Source organism: Alternaria arbusti (genome assembly GCF_024043155.1).
Source record: "Alternaria arbusti strain BMP 1465 chromosome Unknown scaffold_2, whole genome shotgun sequence".
NCBI classification, from domain to species: Eukaryota; Fungi; Ascomycota; class Dothideomycetes; order Pleosporales; family Pleosporaceae; genus Alternaria; species Alternaria arbusti.
The window spans coordinates 1,097,476-1,111,661 of NW_026249942.1; the positions used below are offsets into that span (position 1 = coordinate 1,097,476).

General features: G+C 52.3%; 4 protein-coding genes across 4 annotated transcripts; 3 read left to right on the forward strand and 1 right to left on the reverse strand.

Moving 5' to 3' along the window:
• Positions 1-1,051: 1,051 nt before the first annotated feature.
• J4E86_001942 (uncharacterized protein) lies at positions 1,052-3,794 on the reverse strand (the record flags this gene model as incomplete). The annotated part of the gene is made up of 5 exons (XM_051442505.1): positions 1,052-1,147; positions 1,199-2,338; positions 2,389-3,364; positions 3,417-3,729; positions 3,785-3,794. The coding sequence occupies 5 exons, from the start codon at positions 3,792-3,794 to the stop codon at positions 1,052-1,054; spliced, it is 2,535 nt and encodes an 844-aa protein (XP_051306093.1).
• Positions 3,795-4,511: 717 nt separating this feature from the next.
• On the forward strand, positions 4,512-6,481 carry J4E86_001943 (uncharacterized protein; the record flags this gene model as incomplete). The annotated part of the gene is made up of 7 exons (XM_051442506.1): positions 4,512-4,678; positions 4,725-5,171; positions 5,221-5,310; positions 5,361-5,944; positions 5,994-6,075; positions 6,140-6,404; positions 6,455-6,481. The coding sequence occupies 7 exons, from the start codon at positions 4,512-4,514 to the stop codon at positions 6,479-6,481; spliced, it is 1,662 nt and encodes a 553-aa protein (XP_051306094.1).
• Positions 6,482-7,140: 659 nt separating this feature from the next.
• On the forward strand, positions 7,141-9,013 carry J4E86_001944 (uncharacterized protein; the record flags this gene model as incomplete). Its single annotated transcript, XM_051442507.1, has 2 exons — positions 7,141-7,678; positions 7,731-9,013. The coding sequence occupies 2 exons, from the start codon at positions 7,141-7,143 to the stop codon at positions 9,011-9,013; spliced, it is 1,821 nt and encodes a 606-aa protein (XP_051306095.1).
• A 778-nt stretch (positions 9,014-9,791) lies between these two features.
• On the forward strand, positions 9,792-10,725 carry J4E86_001945 (uncharacterized protein; the record flags this gene model as incomplete). Its single annotated transcript, XM_051442508.1, has 2 exons — positions 9,792-9,984; positions 10,049-10,725. The coding sequence occupies 2 exons, from the start codon at positions 9,792-9,794 to the stop codon at positions 10,723-10,725; spliced, it is 870 nt and encodes a 289-aa protein (XP_051306096.1).
• Positions 10,726-14,186: the final 3,461 nt, after the last annotated feature.

The following is a 14,186-nucleotide window of genomic DNA, read 5'->3' on the forward strand; positions in this document are numbered from 1 at the left end:
TATAAATATGTTGAATGTCAGGGATACCGTTCGGGCCGGTTGCTACTCAGTTTAATGAGAGACCAACAAAGTTCAGGTATGGATATCTTCACTTTCTCCAATGAAGATGAACGTTGAAACAAATGACAGAAGGGTGTGCCTAAGTAATAGAAGCAGATCTGAGAGGTTAAGCACCTGTTCATAGTGGATAATGACCAAGACCCGTCTATTGGCAATTGCATCACGTTCCCTCTTTACTGCAAGTCGTGCAGCCAGATCCAGGACTTCGGGAATATCGGGACACCATTATAACGTCCCATGTAACGCTGAATAAGGAAGGTAGTAGCTCTATGCGGGCATAAACAGATACTGGCAGCAGGCATTGTGAGGCTGGGTACCCGCGATCCCCTCGTGCTAATGCGAACCGAACTTCTTGGGGCGCATGACGAGACAGGGTGACCGCTGTAGTGACAAAAGTGAGTGGCTGGCAAGGTTTATAGTATGCAGGCGCTGGTGCGTGCTATCATGTCGATCCCAGAATCTGTGTTAATCCCTGATCGTGCATCACCTGCTGCCGTCGTTGCGATATGTGACACAATGATGTTTTCTCGACACAAATCGTTCCTGGATGGGCAGAAGTCCCGCTTTGGAATGGTTGGTGCAGTGGAGAAACAGTTGTACAGAAGAGAGAAGCGACCCAACAGGTCGCGTTCCTGGCAATGGCGGGGGGATCTACCGGAAAGGCGGGCGCGGATGGCTTGAGGCGCTAATCCCGCATCTTATTTCCACCTCTGTCGGGTTATTGCGACAGGTGCAGAAGGCGACTGGTGCTTCTGCATTTCAAACATGAAGATTAGGCGTCCCCCGAAGCAATCCTGCGATCCAGTTCGAGGATACACTAACACTAAAGAACCCGCTCTACGCTCAGCACTTGATATATGTGCCAAAGGTGCGCGCACGAAAGTCTTGCGCTGGATCTAGTCCGTCGTGCATGTCATCATCGCTCGGGTATGTCATTTGCTCTATACTGCTCGCTACTTGAAGATTTTACTACCAAAAGTGTGCTTTGCGATCATGTCGGCTCGGCCCAGTCAACCTGCTCTGTCACTGGAGCACCACCTGCCGAGTAACTGATCTTGAGTCGGAGCTTTAGCCTTGCGGGTGGGGGCTAGGTCTGTTAGCACGGTATACATACAAAACGTATCTGAGAATGACTTACCCCATTGACAGCTGTGACCCTCATTTGCTGGGTCGCGTCTTGGCCTCCCTCCAGTTCGCTGGTACTGATAGGTTGCAGCTGCAGCTTTTGGCTCTTTGGTACAGCGGCTTGTAGATTCACACCTGACAGCTGGCCAAAGCTTCCAGTATTGCGGAAACGTGCGAGAAGTTGCACGGCGTTTGCATCACGCTTGAGCTGGAAGGTGATCTGTAGGTCGTTCTTGTTGTATGCAGGATGCGCGGGTGGGCCTGAGGCTACCGACGGTGTTGAAGCTTGTGGTGGTGGCGAGGACATGCCGCCGAGCCCGCCCAAAAGGTCCATGGAGTTACCTGCCGGCGGTGCCTGAGACTGCGCTGGGGCTGGAGAACTGCTGGCTCCAGAGTTGAAGAGGTCCATGATATTGGCCACGTTTGATTGTGGCGCCGGGGAGGATGTCTGAGGCGGTGACGAAGACCCGCCCATGATGTCTGCAAGCAAGTCCTGGCTCTGTTGAGTTCCATTGGCTGCCCCATTCATGCTAGTCGACGGGCCTGCATCGCCCATGAGGTCGAGTAGCAAGTCTTCTGTCGCTGCTTGCGCAGGCTTCTTCTTCGCAATCTTCGACTGTCGCTTCTTGGTCGCTTCGCCCAGAACTCGGGACTCTTCGCGGATTTCAGGCGGGGGCATCTTCTCAAGAACGCCCCTCCTAATCTGGTCGTGACCGAACAAGTTCCCGTATTCGGCTGCACGCTGTTGAATCTCAACGTCAAGGTTTGCCGCATATCGTTGTAATAACCGTCGTAAACGCTCAATCTGAGCAGGATCGCTCAAACGTGTCGTCAACTTCATAGAGGCTGTGACGATGTACTGTTGAACGATGAGGCCGGCGTAACTGCTACCGAGGATGGTTTCGAAGAGATCAACGACGTCGCTTTCTTTGACTTCCTTGACAAGCTCTTCCTCTTCGTACTGACCACCTCTAAGCAGTGCATCACCGTACTCTCCAATGACCCAGGAACCGGCTAATGTGAGACCCTCCTGTGTGATGTCTTCCTTCAAGGCCGCATAGAGTTTCTGTACGGAATAGGTCTGGAGGTCAGGTGTGGTAGCGATCAGTCGTACAAAGGAGGACAGAATCTGCTCTTTGACATAGTTTCCGGCCTGATGCGTACGTTAGTTACATGCAGCTTACAGGAACATGATTGACTTACGAGTTTCAGCACGCGCAGCATGGTATCAACGTGCCACCTCTTGTTTGGTGCGAAGCGGTCTGCTGCGACACCGATCTGGGAGGTCATGACAGGTTTAAACTCGTTGTCAGCAACTTCCAAGAAAGCAAGGAGCTCCCTTATCAGTACTCGCACATTGCTCTCGTTGATCAAGGTAAAGCTGAGGTCAAGCGCTCGCCGTCTAATACTAATATCAGGATCCCGTAGACAATCCAGGATGGTGTTGCGGTGTCTCTGCACGGCGTTTGGTTCGACTGCGACAACCTTGATCAGTGTGTTGAGCGCAACATATCTGATGTTGTTGTCACGGTTTGACAAGAACTTTCCTAGGATGTTGACACCAAGCACGCGAAGTCCGGAATCTGCTTCAATATCGAGGATTGTGAGCACTGCCTCGTACAAGATGGAGTTGCCGACATTTTTCGAGGAGTCTGTGTTGGTTGCGACCTGGGCTAGGATGTCGTTGATCTGTTCGCTAACCTGCGCATCGCCACGGGCCAGGACTCGTAGAAGCTGGAGTAGCTTGCATTGTAGGAAAGGGTCTGTGATGCCTGTCACGTCGTGCTCGGGCGCATAACCAGACGAGGAGAGCCCCTTCAATATCTTGACTAGGCTGGGCACCATGGGTCTGAAGATGTCCCTCACACCGTTCTCGTCATCCTCGGCCTCGTCCGCCTCGCAGAGATTCTCTACTAGAGTGACGCCACACAGCAAGACGCCGTGGTTTCGGTCTTGTAGTAGCAACTTGGCCTTTTCCAAGAAATGTTCCTGGAGGTCGGGCACTTTCCGACATATCCTCATGGCGCAGATTGCGGCTTTGCGACGTATGTATGGGTTCGCGCTCGATATTATCGTTTCGACTTCCGGGAACAGGTCTCGAGCCATTTCGACGGAGGCGATGTTGCCGAGCGTGCAGAGGGCGAGGCCGACGATGTACTGGTTGGGGTGGTTGAGGTCGCTACACATTGTTTAGCATGTGGATCCATATCAGAGAGAGCACCATTGCCTACTTCTTCAGCGAGTTCGTCACCAGCGTCAGGACTTCCTGGTTCTCGTCCAGTAGCAGCATGGTACCCAGATATCCCAACCGCTTGTCGGCGAAGCGCGGAGAGGCCAGCAGCTTCAGACATTCGATCTGACCAAAGTGTGTCCGCTCGCCCAAAGTAAAGAGATACAGTAGCTTTGCGACGTTGTTCCGCCTCACGTTGGAGTCGTGGCTCTCCTCCCTGAAGCTGGCGCGGATGGCGGCACTCTCTTTCTGCACGACCGCACGCTCGTCGGCAATTGTCTTTGCAGCGCGCACATTGCGAATAAACTGCTTCACTGTATATCCTTAGCACAAGTCCTCAGCTGCTGGGGGTCGCGGTGCTTGGCGTACAGGAAGCCATTGCGGTGGCCTCTTGGACCCCACCCGGACAGCGAAAGAGGGTTCGATGGGAAAGAGGCGGGAGAGGACGAGAATGGTATTCGGTCGTCGATGGGTTTTATGGATTGGTCACGGGCGACTATGTGAATTGTCCTGGCTGCGCGTTGGTAGGCGGAACGTTTGGGCATGGCCTACAGCTGGCCGGGCCGTCATTTGTTCCAGAGTCCAGAGGTCGGACGCACCTGCCACCACCAACGGGTACGCATGCCTAGACTCTACTCTACCCTAAACTCTGGCTATCTCTAATGCGCATAGATTCTGGCGTAATCTTCTAAGAAAACCCTGAGATATAACTACTTGCACGTTACTCTGCGTACCAAGAAACACGACAATTCCTGGCACTGCTCCCAAGACGCCCGCACTGACTCGCGCGGCCGCTGATGTAACCGACCCTTCGACCCTCAGTGCCAACTCTCCGAGTCGCTAGGCCACCACTACATCAGCAGACCGCATGTACTTGCATATTCCTTGTAGCATATATACGTATCAAATGCAAGCCTGTTACCTCTCCATTACCTGTTTGTGTCGAGCGGTTGTCCGGAAGCCTCGTCTGCTACTCACTGCCCCGTCTGACACAGCCAGTGACCCTGTTAGTTGCGGATCATAGTCTGGCCTGTCCACACTTTGAATCCTCCTTCCCACTTCTCCTCCGTGACATGCGCATACACGTCTCCTCATAATGGCCGAGTCTACGTCTTTTGACGCGAATGCTAACAACGGCAACACCGACTTCCACTCGCCGCGACCGCGCAAACCCACGAGAATCGACTTACTCAAGCCCCAACTCAGCGACGAGGCGTTTAACAAGAATGGCACGCTCCGGGAGCCCGGCTCAGGCATCTCTAGGTACATGGGCACCTCTCTCGACGCGATACATGGCTGACCTCAGCAGTGGAAGAAGCACACCCATACCCGACGATGCCCCGCCTTCCGTCCAGGCCTCCTCGTCCGCACGCAGGCAGATACGCGCCCAGCACAAGCAGCGTATATTCCCTACCATAGACTACGTGGATCGCGTCTCCCACTTTGACCCAAACAGCGACTACCATGACTTCCGCGGCTTCTTCGTCCTGTTCTGGATCGGACTTGCCATCATGGTCATTACATCGATGCTACGCAACATGACCGAGACCGGATACCCCTTCCAGATGCGACAGTGGGCGCTGTTCAAGGAGAAGGTTGTTGAGCTTGGTCTAGTCGACGGGGCCATGGTGTTCAGCACCGCCCTGTCACTGCCACTCCAGAGGCTGTTTCTCAAACAGGGGTCTCTACGCTGGAACACGTCTGGCATAGCTATACAGAGCATATTTCAGGCAATATGGCTTGCTTTCTGGACTACGTACGCTGGCCCTGGCAATGAACTGTACTGTAGACTGACCAATGCAAAGATACCCTTTCATTCGGGACTGGAGCTGGACCGCGCAGGTTTTCTTCACTCTGCATCTGCTTGCGATTTTCATGAAGATGCACTCTTACGCGTATGGCACCAAGTAACTAGAGCTTCGATTGCATGGCTAACCTTGTGAAGTTTCTATAACGGTCATCTTAGCGAAACTCTACGTCGCTTGAACGATCTTGATACACCCGACAAGGCCAGCAAGGTAGCTGCAGTGCGCTATCCAAGCTCAAGCACTCATTTGCACGAGATCCCGCAATCGCCCTCACAGGAGGAGCCGGACCCGAAGAAGGCAAATGCAGAGTATCTTGGCCAACTGAGAGATGATCTCGCATTGGAGCTTGCTTCGCCTCTCGGTAACGTCTCCTACCCCAACAACCTCACCCTGTATAACTTTGTCGACTTTATCTTCTGCCCAACCTTGTGTTACGAGCTTGAGTACCCGAGGAACACCAACATCCGCTGGTTGGAGGTCTTCTACAAGACTCTTGCCGTATTCGGATGCATCTTCTTGATGGTCATTACTGCGGAGGAGTTCATCCTCCCAGTGCTGGACGTATCGGCTGTGCGACTCCAAAATTCCAAGGGTGCTACGGATTTCACGTTGATTCTCAGCGAGACTATCGGTCGTCTGCTATTTCCATTCATGATTACTTTCCTGCTAGTCTTCCTCGTCATCTTTGAGTACATCCTGGGTGCTTTTGCAGAGATAACACGTGAGTTTCCACTGCCAAGCCCAGCGACCGCTGCTAACATGAGTTGCAGGCTTTGCCGACCGTCAATTCTATGCAGACTGGTGGAACAGCTGCGACTGGTTAGAATTCTCGCGCGAATGGAACAAGCCTGTGTAAGTCACGTCCCTGTACGAGTCGCATGTGAGAAACACGCTGACTAGATGCGTTGTGATTTAGTCACCATTTCTTCCGACGACACGTCTACTCTGCGTCTAAGAACCACATGTCGCGTCCTCTGGCTACGACAATCACCTTCCTCATCTCTGCGTTGGCGCATGAGCTTGTCATGGGCTGCATTACGCGAAAGTTCCGAGGCTACGGTTTCGTCGCGATGATGCTCCAGATGCCGATTGTAATGTTGCAACGGAGCAAGTGGGTTAGAGGCCGCACTCTGTTGAACAACGTCCTCTTTTGGTGCAGCATGATCTTGGGGCTTAGCATGGTAAGTTATGAACTTCCGGCGTATATTCATGGAGACTAACAGCTTGACAGATGTGTGCTTTATACGTACTTGTGTAATTCATGGATTGTTGTTTTGGAATATGTTGATTTGCTGCATTAGCTAGACCTGCGAAATACCCCTCTCTACGTGTCCAGCACGTCTTAGATAGATAGAATATTTCTTCTACTCTATATCCGCGTGGTGCGTTTCATCGAGTGCTATACCAAGCCAGAATGTTAGCAAACGTGAAGGTCGCAATTTCGCAAGCTTTGCCATATGTGACGTAGTGGCTGCCATCGTATTCGTATGCAGGGCAGCCAGGGATTGATACGTCGGTGGCGCGGCGGGCGACCCCGCGTCACGCGTCGCGGATTGGGAAGAGCGAGCGACGTGCAGGGATGACGTTGCATCAACTATACCTGCACATGCAAACAACTGCCATATCGACTGGAGCCCTCGCAATTCAGCATAGGAAAATAGCTCGCCTAGTTTGCTACTCGTTATTAGTTCTTTCTCAAGCTCCATCTTCATTGCAAATCGAATCGATAATCGCAGGTAATGATTTCATCGTCCGTCACCGGACCCTGCTAGCTGGCACCACGGGTACCTCGGAACATTCACAGCACACATATAGCTTGGGAGCAGCCACAAAGGGTCTAGGTATCCTGTGGCTTTGAATCCCTCGTTACTACCTCCCCAGATCTTTCCAAGTCCCATCTTTCCGTCAGACATTATCATGTCGGAGCTACACGAAGCGCTCGCGTGCCTCCGGCCGAAGGAGTTTAGCGACGTCCCTACCGACAACCTCCAGACATTCCTATCCGAAATACTGGCCAAAGCAGAAGTGATCGCGAACTCTGTGCCTCCACCACCCAATGGAACGCCTTACGAGTCGTCACAACGAACCCGAACCGAGCAAGAACCTGCAACGGGCTCCAAAGACCTCACAATTTCCCAAGTCCGCCGGCCACCACCTGCGCCAGAGCATGAAGAGCTGCAGAAGTCATGGGGCAAGCCCGTGAAGCTAGGAAACAATGACGCCGCTACAGGCATGAGCGTGTATAAGATGGCCGGAAAGGACAGGCACGGAGCCTGGTTTTCGCGCTCGAGCGTACACGAGGGCCTCGGGTTCGAGAAGTGGAAGCGCGCCATGAAGAGGGAGTTCCCGGAGAGTCTGGAAGTCCAGGGCGGCCCCGGCGAGGGCAACATACGAGGCATTGGAGGCGACCAACGGCTAGAGGACATGACAGTCGACGGCGTTGGTCAACTGCAAGGTATGGGAGAGCGAATATTTCCAGGTACCCGTAGCGACTAACAGAGGCGCAGTCTACCAGCTATCCGCGCAGTTCCCTGGCCCCACCTCACCGCGAGAGTTCATCACCCTACTCATCACCTCGGATACATGTCTTACCGATGCCTCCAAAGTCGCCAACTCAACACCGCGACACTTCATGGTCGTTTCCATACCCTGTTCACATCCGGATGCGCCGCCGCGAAGCAACATGGTGCGAGGCTTCTACGAGTCGATTGAGATGATCAGGGAGATACCCATAGGCGACGGCGACGCAGAGACCAACCCTATCGAGTGGATAATGGTCACTCGCAGTGATCCTGGTGGTGGTATTCCTCGATTCATGGTCGAGCGGAATGTGCCTAGCAGCATAGTCCAGGACGCGGTCAAATTCCTTGACTGGGCATGTGCTAAAGACGACAACGTCGAGGCAGATGGAATGGCAGGCAAAGACGACTCTGCGGAGACGCCCAAAGCGCACGACACTGGGCGGACATTCTCCGCAACTGACGCGAACGGTATGGGTGCCGGAATAGGAACCAGCATAGTGGACAAGACTGGGGAGGCTGGCAGCCAATACAGCTTACAACGCACAAGATCCGATAGCTCCTCAAGCTCGTCGTCTTCCGGCGATTCGTTCGCATCTGCAGAACAGTTCACTACTGCCCGCGAAGGACTCCCAATCGACCGAGAGATCCCGACGCCATCAACTTCGTCGCAACAGTCCCTACCGTTGACAGAAGACAGCCCACATCACAAGGGCTTACAAAAGATTGAAGAAAAGAAGGAACAGCTGAAGGCAAAACTCGAGCAAGCGCGCGAAAAGCAGGAGTCGGGACTACAAGCTGAAAGCCAGAAGGCGAATGCGGACATGCAAAAAGCGAATGAGAAGCACGAGAGGGAGAAGAAGAAACAGAAAGAGAAGTATGAGAAAGAGATGCGCAAACTCGAGGAGCGTCGCGAGAAGGAGACACGGAAGCTGCTCCTTCGCCAGCAGAAGGAAGCAGATAAGAACCAACTTGCTAAAGCGCAACGCGAGCGGGACGAGTTCAAGCAGCGCGTGGAGATACTGGAGCAGGAGAATAAGTTGATTAAGGAGCAGATTGGTGACCTGCAACATGAAAACACGACGCTCGTATCTCGGTTGGGAAAGACTCCTGAGGGCATTGAGATCCTGAGGTCGATCAAGGAGGGGGATAAGGGTAGAATAAGGGCAAGCTCAAGAACGAGTGTGAGCTCTGGGATGAGTGGAACGAGGAGCAAAGCTTCGAGTGGTTCGTCGAACACGCTACCTAGGGCTGGTACAACAAACTTTTGAGCCTGAGTACGGGTGACTGGCGTTGTTGTCTTTTCTTTTCTTCCCTTTATCCTTCCTATGAAGTACTATTAGCGAGTGAGCAAGGCGTAGTTCAAATGCAAGCTATGGGATTCAAGAAGGAGCACCAGAATCGAGACAAACGATTTCCAAGTAGCAGACTCGAATGAGAAACCAAATAATGAGTTGACGCATCTTGGTTGGGTGCTCTCAGTCTATAAGCCATGCGACGAGCGAACGCGTGCGTAATCTATGGGCGCAACTCGCCTCTGACTAGACCCCACTAGGACAGGCATCCTCGGTCTTGACCTTACATCCTGCATGTAGACATGTACCTCAGCATACACGTTTCTGTTGAACAACGATACTTCTCGGCGTCTCAGTTCTAATGCGACGGTCATAGATATCTATTTCTCATACAAGCAATACACACGTCCTTGGCGAATGACGACTTTTACGGCCCGATAAGCAGCCACTTGTCCACGTCTACCAAGCACATGCCTTTCAACCCATGTACAGGAATCATCTAACGAAACCTACGACTTTTATTGTTTGTCCAAGTTTAGAAAGAGCAGAAGAAGGAAGGAATTAAAGTGTCGAGCTGAAACAAACGAAAAGAAGCAAACGCCCTCCCCCACCATCTGGAAAAACAGCACCGGACCCTGCATTCTCCTTTTTTACAGCTAGAAAGCCAAGAGAAACATCGAAGAGTTATAGATAGCCTCACGGGGGACTATTCCACTGTATTTTCGAGCCACGGCCTACATCACACCTTGCCAAGATGGCAGCACAAACAGAGAACAGCACGTACATGACGCCTAGCACAGCGCCAAAACTCGGAGGCATGGGTGGACCTGTGAAGCCCACACTACTAGCCTTCCATGGTTCAGGAAGCAACGCGACCGTACACACGATTCAATTAGCAAGACTGATGAGGGTGATCAAAGACCATTTCGAAGTCGAGAGTCTGGAAGGTATGCATCTCTACCTACCTTCCCTCCCTTTGATATGCGCTCCCATACTAACAACGATCCCAAGCGCCATTCCCCTCCCAACCCGGCCCAGGCATCCTCCCCTTCTTCGAAGGCTGCGGGCCCTTCAAACGCTGGATGCAATCCAGCGTCACCATCTCCGACATGAAAGCCGGCAACTCCACCACCGCCATGCCCTCGGAAGTCGAAGACCTCGTCCGCAGCACCGTTGAGCGCATCACCTCCACCGGCGGCAAAGTCGTCGGTCTGATCGGCTTCTCCCAAGGCACCAAAGTCGTAGCCGGGCTGCTCAAAGGCTGCGAAATCCGACGCGCACTCGCTGAGAAGGGGAATGATGTATCGCGGCTTGCGTATCTGGACTTTGAGTTTGGCCTTAGTGTTTGTGGATCTTATCCGCCGCCGCTGATACCGCCTTCTGCGTCTGCGGCGCTTGATGCAGCGGTCTCGTCGTTTGGGATGAGTGTGGAAGAGCGCAAGGAGTTGATGGAGGGGAAGATCAAGTTGCCGGCTTTTCATGTTCAGGGTCTGCAGGATGAGTGGAACTGGGCGGGTCAGGGACTGATTGATGGGTGGTATGAGGTTGGTGAGGGTAAGAGTGTGGTAAGGCATTGGGAGCAGGGTCATCTTTATCCTGTGCAGCCGGAAGAGAACCAGGAGATTGGGGAGTGGATGTTTGGGGTGCTGGGCCGTGGAGATGGGAAGGTGGGTGGTGAGGCGCGGTGATGGTGGCTGAGGGTGCGAGGAGTAGCACCTTATACAAGGGAAGACCCGAACACCATAGAGCCTACATTTAGATAAAAACATGTAAAGTAGGTGGCCTAACGACAAAGTCGGCTCTAGGGTGTTCAGCTTTTCACTTGTATAAGGTAGTAGTAGGAGGATAGTGGGCGCTGTAGGTCATTGCGTGGAATAAGAGGCAATAATGCTAAGTAAAGAGGGGAAGTAAGAAGAGAAGACAAGTCACAAGCAGAGAAGATGAAGTTGCAGTCCACATATTGATTTGATGAAATGCTGCGAAGTTTCCAACCACGACCAAACCCCCTTGAAGATATCCTTGAAGAACCAACACACTGAAGTAAACCCGACCATAAGCCATTCCTTGCACTAAAGACCAACAAGTTTCCTTGCTCAAACCACCAAGACCATGAAAGATCGAAAGGCCCATGAAGAACCACCACCACCACCAAGTCCAAACCTCCTACCACCATTTCAAGTCCAAACTGACCAGCCGAGTGTGCGCCAATCCAACAACCGGCAGAGGATCTCATCCAAAGCTCTTACACACCGGATGCTTCTGCGAACAGTGACCACGTTGATATCAGCCGAAGCCAACCTGAACCCCATCGAGGCACGCCAGTGGTATGTAAGCAGGGTGCGCAAGACCGCAGTAGTGGTTGTAGGCCAGGTATAACAACCAAGTTGTCATTGACCCTCAGTCCTCCTGACACAACCACAAGCCGTCAAGCGCTCCAAAAGCACAACACAATCTTGTAAAGGTCTCTCAACCGTCGCAACCACTCGATCTGGTCATTGTCGCGCGCCGCGGTCGGTAAGGAGAGTCGAAGCAATCTGTCGTGGTCGCAGATTGGTTCAGTCGATGATAAGTGGACTCGTCCGATCGGTTCTTGAGCTTTGTCGTATGCGAAGGAGCATGCTGGAGATCCAGAGTGATGATGAGGTTGATGTTGGTGTGAAATGAAGTGAGGTGAGGTGGAAGTCCAGCATGTCCAAGGTGGATTTCGATGAAGGAAGGAGGTGATTGAAGTTGAATGAAGTTGTTGATATTGTTCTGGTGAGGATCAGTAAAGGATGATCAAAGAAGAATGAAGAACCCACTTTGTTTTTGTTCTGAACAAGTCAGAAGACATGTTAGTGAACAACGGAGAGGGGAAAGAAGCAAACCTTGAAAGCTTCTAGGCTATGGCAGATGGCACTTGGTGTGAAGTGATGTCGACATGAACGTCCAGTGAAGTGGTGATGGATACCGACATAGTGATGGCTGAGGTGGAAGATATGATGGTGTGGCCTGGAGGTATCCGAAGATGAAGTAAAGCAAGGCTTCACATGATGTGATAGTGTAGTACTGGAGAAGGTTGAAGGTGTCGAAGAAGTGTTCAAGTATACCAAGTGCCAAGGTAGAATGAGTGAATGTATGTTGCCATGATAGACCAGAGTGATGAAGGTCAAGGCTGAAGAAGGATGAGGGAGTAAGAGCTTGAAACTTGGTAAAAGGTACCTGAGCCCCAAATTGATGTGTTGGCCATTGGGCGTTATGGTAGTGGACGTGGAGGTAGCCAAACCAAGTAGGCCCTCAGGGCTTGGCGGCGCTAGCGTCACGTGATGCTTTACTAGCGCCCGGCCGGCAGATCATCGGGCTGCTTGCGTCGGCTGGAGTTGCTCAGGTGAAGGGGGAGTGTGGTGGTTGAGTGACCGTTTGTTGTAGTTGAGTCCAGGCAACCACTTACGACGGCAACGCTAGCCGGGGACAGCACGCCCGTGAACGAAAATCGAAGTGCCAATATGAGCGTTTGGGGTATTAGAGCAGCCGTACTAGCGTACATATTGCGGCATTCTCGCTGCAAGTCTCGCCAGGGCGCCCTGTGGCTCAACTTGGTTGTAGCCAGTGATCCATCGATGACAGTTGATTGTCAGCCGGAGTCGAAACTGCTCTTTTGCAAGAATGAGAGACTGTAAGAGAAAAGAATGTGAGCTCCTTTGTAATTGAAGCCTTCCCTAAGAACGTAAGGTCTTCTGACGAGGTAGCCATGATAAAGCTAATAGTGTCGACCGCAAGGTGACCGTGCAAATGGAAGGAGTTTCAGGATAGCATGAAGTCTCTGGCTATCGATATCTAGGTATGTATCTTCTCCATTGCTGGTGCGTCACGGAGGTGGCTCAACGCCCCTCGGCTTACCTAGGTAGGTAGTGACTGGGGCTGCGATGAGCGACGAGGCGGCGCTTCAAGCTGGGTCAAAGGCACATTCAGCGAGCGAACGTCGACTCAATGCTAACGAGGTCGCCTGCTTCTTGGTCAAGTGCTCGGGCTGCCGTCCGTTCTCATTGCGCCCAGAGGCACTCACCAACCGACGGTGAGACCTAACTCATGGCGGACAACCGCCCCTACAGCAGTTTCCATTCAATCCGATCGCCAGTCCGCCCAAGCACGCGCAACTCGCATTACCCTCGCATAAGACATAAGGAAGATCACGCAGAGCGTCCCTACTACGGCGGCCCGGTGACTGACAGTCTGGAGGCCGCGCCGCGGCTATTGACTACGGCAACGGATTGCCATGCGCAACCCAGCCAGCAGGGCGGTAGCGACTCCGAAGACGAGATGGCAGATATCAACTACCGTAGAAGAGCCTTTCGGCAATAAGGGCAACCTATAGAGCAAGAAAAGAAAACGGCTGCGATACAAAGCTAGAAGCAGGCTCTGCATGGCTAGCTCTTGCAGCTAATCATGGATGTGACGGACGCAAGAGCAAAAGAGACATGAGAACGCAAGATACATCTAGCCTTGCAGTGAAGTGGAGTCCCCACAAGCTCGGAGTATGTGTCATGGAGACCGTTAAGCTAGAGATGCCGAGAATTCTCGCGAGCTTAGAGACGATGATAATGTCCAGGCAGTGCTAGGATACTGGTCAGGCTCATAGTCTAGCTAGTGTAGCGGTACATCTGTCGGTCCTATCTTCAAGCCGGCATATTCGAAGGTTTGTACAACTGTTCTGATGATCGCCGGTTGCCGGTGTATGCCAGGAGCGGCGCTCGTCCTTCAAATTCCGTCGTAGAATCATGGCGTTTCAATCCAGGAATATCAATAGCACCACCTGTTTCAACATCTTGATTCGAAATCATGCTGATATTCGATTGACGTATGTTCTCACACCGTACATAAGCCAGCTCAAAAGACAGATACAGTCTCGTCAATGGGTTTCAAAGTGCTTGTAGCAAAAGCATAACTTTGGCGGCATCAAAGGCCGAAGAGGGATTTTTTTTTGAATTCCGAGGCGGTCCAAAGAGCGGTAATATAGGCATTGTCCGATAAACATGCTGTCCATCCAGTTGGTACCATCGTCGGCCAAATTTCGTCACTATAGCAAAGTCAAAATGTAATCAACCCGCAAGCACCTCGGTTCAACAATTTGTGCGCCTGCAAACGGTCTGAGCATGGATCGTATAAAGAT